Here is a 7289-nt window from a genome sequence, read left to right on the forward strand (position 1 = left end):
GCACATAAAACACAACAGAAAACAACACAAGAACTCACAACCTCACCACGCGTCCTAAAGTCCTAATCCTAACACTTAGATTTTTAAGGTCACCTTAAGGTCTCAAACGACACTTAGCCACTTAAAAGTCTAGACTTAATCCTCCTAGGCTCAAACCTAGGCTCTGATACCAACTGTAACACCCCCTAAAAACATGCTATTTAAAAGCCTTAAACATGCAGATAACTGAACTAAACAACAAACACAGCGGAAGACTGAAAGATAGATAGATAGACATAATCCGAAACACGGGGTGTTATGCCACGTTCACCAAAAGGATGAACGCTACGGCAACATCTGCAATGTTTACATCTAAACCCATAGTCTCAAAGTGCTACATCTAAACTGGCATACAGGCCACAAAACAAAGAGGGAGAAGCTATACCAGCAAGCACTAGACCGCGCACTCGTCTAGACATCACCTGAAAGAACACAATAAAACATGGGACGACGCCCGGTTAGCGAATAATGCTGGTAACCCACCAATAACATACATAAGTAAGATATAAGTTATAAAGCCATTTTCGAAACGAAATACATATATATAAGTACAAACCAAGAGTAATAGTCAACACCAGACTCAACACTCTCAACAAGAATACAGGAACACATCCCAAAACCACAAAGGATAACCACAACACAAATGATAAAGACAAGATCGATGGCAACACATGCCTAGGCAACACATGCCCTTGTGACTACACACGTCACAAGAAGAGAACTCACAACAACGGCTACACAAGCCCTCGTGACATCACCCATCACGAGTTGATATGCCTTCCTTATGCCCGGTTCCAACCTTATGGCTACCCCCAACCTTATGTCTAGTTCCAACTTTACCTCCAGGACCCCTATACACCAAGTCCAACCTTTTCCCTCCGAGGACCGTCGTCCCCTCTCCAACAGATCTCCAACAGAACCACCGATTTCATAGTACACGAGGGTACCGGTCACACACACGGCAACACATGCCACCCAAGAATCACGTGAACCTTAAACAAAGGTCACAACTCCATAATCACGTCACGGCCACCACGAGGACTGCTGCAATACCTTGGTGACTAGTGTCACATACCACTAATCGTGCAATCCAGGTAAAGCCACACACACACATCACACCACAACAGGAATCAATCAACGGATGACAACGAAGATATGAAACCATACTCAATCAAGGAATGGATCACAGTTCAACAACACAACGATGAATAACACAAGTTATCATCAACCAATAAGAAGGTACAAACAGCACACACATGCTAGCATTTAAACACCAAACTAGCATTCTTATCAAACGGGTAAACCAAAGATAGTTCCGGAGAACACACAAGACTCATCACGGTTCAACGAAACACAAAGTTGAACACTTAGCACGATTCACGACACCAATACCTACATGGAATCCTACCATATAGTTCTAGACATACGAAACATCAAGAAGACACTCAAATAGTTCCATAAAAGAACATCGGGAAGTCCAAAGATCGAATACCGAGTCAAAAGAATCACGGGGAACAAATCCCCGCCACCATCACAACACGTACCCGCGGGTAAGCCCACGGGTAGGCCTCTACCCGCGGGTACAGGCTGCCCAACGTGTGTACCCCGCGGGTGGGCGACGAGTTGGACCCCTACCCGCCGTTCTGCCCGCGGGTACACCCTTGTACCACAATAAATCCCTTCGCGGATTTTCATCTCCAAACTCAAATTCAAGTCCAAAACATGCCAAATCTCACCAAATACAACAAAATGACTTGAATCAAAGGAATAGCCAAGCAATGGCATACAAGAACCCTAAACACAAGCTCTAGATATGCATTTTCACAAGACAATGCATAAACACTCACATTTCATAGCAAAACACATGTAGAATCCAAGAAATCACATATAGGTAAGCAAAATAGGTTTTGTAGAGCATGGGTTACCTCTTGTAGACTAAAGACTTCACTTTACACCACAATAAGCTCCTCACAAAGCTCACCTTCCAAACCCACTTCAAGAACATACCAAAAGATCATAAAGATCTTATCTTTAAGAAAAGACACCTTAGATAAAACCAAAACACAAGATGAACTTAGATCTTACCCTCCTAGATGCCCAAATATATGAAAGGTTGAATCTTGGAAGCAACTCTTGAAGTTTTGGCAAGGCTCCAAGTTGGCTTGGAAGAAAAGCTACTCACCTTTTTAGAGAGAAGGTGGAGCTAGATTTTTAGAAAGTGTAAGGAGAGAATGAAGGTGGTCTACTTGGTTAGGTTACAATACTAACACCAAGTGAAAGGTCAAGAATACCCTTACTAACATAAGGAAGTGTAAGGAACAAGGGAACTCCTTACAAAGCTCAAGGTACAACTTTGACTTTGGGGTTGACTAGTCAATTACTAGTCCCCAACTAATAAATTTCAGGAATTTAAGGAATTAAATTACAAATTGAAATAGGATTAATTACTTAATTAATCCCTTAATCGAATTTGGATTTTGGGGTGTCACAATGTGTGAATGCAAAACGTTTTCCAATCTATATCTATAGTACTTTACAGGGTTGAGTGGCTTTATACTTAGTATTATTTGCTAACGGGTTTATTTTCCTACTTGTTTTATAACCCCTTTTAGGTGGACCCAGTTCTTGAGAGCGTACAATGATAGTTTAGTGCGTAACTTAGTTGTGGTAGTTACTAGAACGATACCTTTTTCTTTTGCAGTACTTTTAACTGGTTGTAGTAAACTACCTTTTTGATGGTGCGTAGACACCAGGGTTGTGTCCCCTATTTTACCGTTTGTAGTTGCTTTTGTAGCCTGTGCAGTTACAGTGAGTGGTGACTGTGGCAGTGATATTCCCTTAGTTTATCGTTTGGATGGTTAATTAGTTACCTAAGTTATTCCTCGATTTATCTTTATTAAGTTTGTTTATTATCGGGTTTTAGATTTTAGAAAAAGGCGGGTGTTACACGCCCATTTCACGACACTGCCGTGCTCGCTGCTTATTTCCAGGAGAAGAACACGCTCTTGTAGTTCCTTTGATTAACGTTCCAATTGGGTAGCTATCGTCGTGAACTTGCAGTTTTCATCGCCAAAGGCTTGAGCTTTGTCGCTCTGCTGTGATGGGTTCCCATAAATTTTGAAACCCAATAAAGTTTCCGGTGTGGGCTCTTGATATTTCGGTGGGAGACAAAGCCTGGTGTGAGCTTTTAAGGAACACTCCGAGGATGATGCTTGCTGCCTACCATAATCTTGAGGTAGAGGTCAAGTTACTTAAAGATTTAGGCAATCTATTTCCTAATCTACGCTACTTTCCTAATGTATTTTGGTAACTCGATCTTGTATTTCAGAAAGGCAATTTGGGCAAGTTTTAGGGGATTCTCAGTCCAGATTTACAAAGGATTTTATTTTCTATTTTAGGCCGAGCATTCATGTATAAATACCTCCTCAAAAAGCATGTAAAGTGTCCAAAATTTTCAAGAGCTTAAGGCAATTTTTTCTGAATTACCTTGCTTTAAGTTCTTTTTTTTTTTTGCATTCATGTTGGCTAACCGACGACTAATCAAAGGTTGTAAAACCAACAAGTACAAAATTCAAATCCAATCGTCATTAATATCCTTCAACATTCAGCAAACATTTCCAACTATAATTATCCTTCTAAGCAGTGAGACCTTGCATGACACAACTATCAGCAGTTTGAACAATCATGTAATTAAGGTGCTGACTACTCTTGGTCAATTTCTATTTTCTATGCCTTAATTGTGGGATCTTATATTAAAATGATGGTGTTGTCCTCAACGTCAACTATTCAAAATCCTTATTTCATTATTCTTAGCGAAATTTATCTCTCATATGTAATTTACACTATTACACAATAATACATTCTCAAGTATACAATGACTATAAGTTTCCCTCATTATTTGGAAAAAAAAAACATTCTTTTATTGTTTTTTATTGTTTTATATTCGCTTTTACATGTAATTAAATCTTAATGGCAAGGCCATATACATTGTGCTCAAATGACATGTAATGACTCTCACATATGGGAGATCATGAGATCGAACCTCAGTGGAGGCATTGTAGACTCTTTGTGCAAGGGAGTACAAGTAGAGAGAAGTAGAGAGCGGAAAATGGGAGTACATAGCACCGAGGTTTTTGTCTCCTTGTCTTATTCGCGTGAAGTGCACAGTGGGCCCCACCAAAAAATTTATATTAGTTCCTATTAAGTTGGACTTATGCATAAACTTTAGTTGCGGTAGTGCCTGAATTTAAGCACGTTTAGTCCGTTAATTTAGTTTACCACTTAAGCTTTAATCATAGGTGAACCATACAGTTTTCTGGTGTATACCCTACAGTTTTAGGTTGATACTCCCAAACAGTTATACATTAAGTATATATGAATCCGGGAGGCATATTAGTTTTATGGCCATGACTTAAGAACATCTTGTGCCACTAGTCTCCTTAAATTGATACTCTATCTAAGAAATTAGTTTTCAGTGAGACTTTGTATCTAACCATTTTTTTTTCCTAGAGTATATTTAGATTTTCCCATCACAATTGGTATAATCTGTTTGTCAAAATTTTAAGTATTTCTTGCCAATGTGATTTTATTTCAGTTCATTACAAAATAGCCAAAGCATCTTTAATTTACGGAAGTATCTTGAGTACAGTGGGCCCTACAAAAAAAAATAATAAAAAATCATTGTCTTATTCGCGTGAAGTGCACAGATGCGCCCAGTGAATGCCTTAAAGAGATGCTTTTTTTTTTCTTCTTTCTGACAGCACTTTTTATTTTTATTTATTTTTATCTCTTTTCTTCTTCCAAAATGCTGAATCCCCAACCCTAAGGCCCTCCACACTCTGACCCAACAAAATATTTGAGAGGATGTAAATCAAGGTGACTCAATGGGTTCAGTTTTTATCTCCTTTCTTCCCTCCTAGATGGCAGTTAAAATTTGTGCTAAAAACCTAACAAATGAGGATGTTCTAAGAATACAACCATCAAACTATATATAGGGACCAAAATCAAACAATAAACTCTTTGTAATTTTAATAGCCAAATCAAATAAGGGAATCCAGTTTCCACGTGGTACAGCACTGCAGATAGATGCATGAAAGAAGGAAAACAGGTACTACTAGATAGCAGTAAAGAGGAGAGCAAAATCAGAGGAGATAGCAAATTACAGCCACAATTCAATCATTTTGCCAGTATGTTCAATCTATCTAAACCTTTTTTTATGAAGAGAAAAACTCACAATCTTATTAAGTAAACTCATCTTGTGATTCAAGTCGACAAAAGATTACCCATAACTAACCTGTTCAAACCAAGGAACAAGGATTTAAACTCGTAAACTTATGAGTATAAGTGTGGATCTCTTACCATTTTGACTTTGGTTATCCCTATCTAAACCTTTTTCTGGATGACTAGGGAACCCACAATCCTTTGGGTTGTAGGTAAATTCAGCCTTGTAAGTCTAACTAACAAAGAATCATAAAAAAAAAAAAAAGTAAACTAGCATAGATTACCATCAGTTCAAACTAAGGAAACAAAAATTCAAACTCGTAAACTTTTTGAACCATACAAGTGTAGATCTCTTACCATCTTGGGTTACCCTATCTAAACCTTTTTGAACCTTACAACAAGCGGTTCATCGGTTAAGCCAAGCCATCTCTTCCCATTTTCATTGAAAACCCCCACGTTCCCACACGCAACTCTGCACGCGCTACAAACCCCAGGACAGAACACCAACCTGTAACCGCTCCCCCCTTGCTTCTCCACTCTGAACCAGCTGCTCACCGTCTCGGCGCCCGGCCGCCCCGTCGCCCCGCCGCTCACCACGTATCTCCGCCCCGTGGTTTCGTCAACGCTTCCGAGTTTCCACGCGGTGGACTGCACGCAGATCGTGGCCGTGTAGAACGCGACGTTCACGTCTGTTGACTGGGTTATTATGGCCTGCTGTCTGGGCTCAGCTGATGGCATGAATTTGACGGGGAGGCCATTATTGTAGCCTTCCAGGTTTTCTACGGTGACGTACAAAGGGCATGGGCGGTCTTTAGGGGCCAGGGCGAGCCCGCCTCCTCCCCCGTTTGAATCCTGGGCAGCTAATATGATATACTTGGAGCCGGTTTGGATCTCGTGGCCGTCGGTGTCTAGCACTGCGGGATTACTCGTTGAAACTCCGGCGGGTTGGCTGGATATTCCATGGGTTGACGATGATAGCACGCAGAGCAGCAGTACTGATTTCAGGGAATTTACCCTCATATCACTTCCCATCCTAGTTCGAAATGTGTGTGTGTTTGGTGTTGCGATCCGAAAGAGGGAATATCTATCTATAAATATATATATCGTCAGTGAATATATATATAGTCAATTTGGTTCATCACTAAGACACTAGCTAACACGTATTAGTAAATGTCATTCTGTTATTGGTAGGCCTGTGCGTGTAACAATATAGTTTCACGGTTGCCCGGAGCTCAATGTAGTGGTTCCTCGTTTAATGTGTTGTGTGTAACATAGAGACATCTTCGTTTGACCGTCAATACCACATTGAGCTTTCTGGCTATATGTGTTGCAAAATGATTCCTTTACACCCGAAGGTCTTCACGTATTCGGTATTATTATTGACGAAGGACGATTTGGGGTCAGGTTGAAGGAAATGAAGACACGAGCTGGGTGGAGGAGATGGTGCAATCCAGGGCGGAAGAGACAGAAATAAAATAAAATAAAATAAAATAAAAAGAAATGGCCAAAATTTAAAATTGTTACAAAAGACAAGGGATCTCCACTAAATTTAACTTATTGGAAAAATAATCAAAAGGATAAAAAATGTCTAAAATATAATATTCTAGTGTCTTAAATGAAAAAAATAATAAGCTGTGACTAAATTCGAATTGTCACAAAAAACAAGGGAATTCTACTACAATTAACTAAGTAACTTTGTAATAAATTTTTATTCATTTTTTTTTTTCAAATGAATCGATAGAAAAAAATACCTTTTTTTTAAAAAAAAAATTCAGTGAAATAGAAAAAAAAAATCTAAATATTTCAAGCAAACACTAGAAAAACAAAATTAGTCATTTTTATGAAAATTATTTTCAAGTTTCCAAACATCTCCCAATGACACAATATATAGAGGATTGTGCAGACAAATAATGGGTACACCACAAATTAATATCAGGCACACAATTTAATACATAATGAGACACAAGAATACATGTAAACATCAGGTTTCGAACTCAGGCTCTATTAATTAACAAATGTATGCACGCGAC

General features: G+C 39.1%; 1 protein-coding gene across 1 annotated transcript; it reads right to left on the reverse strand.

Moving 5' to 3' along the window:
• Positions 1-5560: 5560 nt before the first annotated feature.
• Positions 5561-6348, reverse strand: LOC109193645 (kunitz trypsin inhibitor 2-like). The gene has a single exon (XM_019344500.1). It carries the CDS (start codon positions 6289-6291, stop codon positions 5635-5637), a length of 657 nt encoding a protein of 218 aa, XP_019200045.1. The 5' UTR covers positions 6292-6348; the 3' UTR covers positions 5561-5634.
• Positions 6349-7289: the final 941 nt, after the last annotated feature.

This window comes from Ipomoea nil, unplaced genomic scaffold (genome assembly GCF_001879475.1).
Source record: "Ipomoea nil cultivar Tokyo-kokei standard unplaced genomic scaffold, Asagao_1.1 scaffold1900, whole genome shotgun sequence".
Classification (NCBI taxonomy): Eukaryota; Viridiplantae; Streptophyta; class Magnoliopsida; order Solanales; family Convolvulaceae; genus Ipomoea; species Ipomoea nil.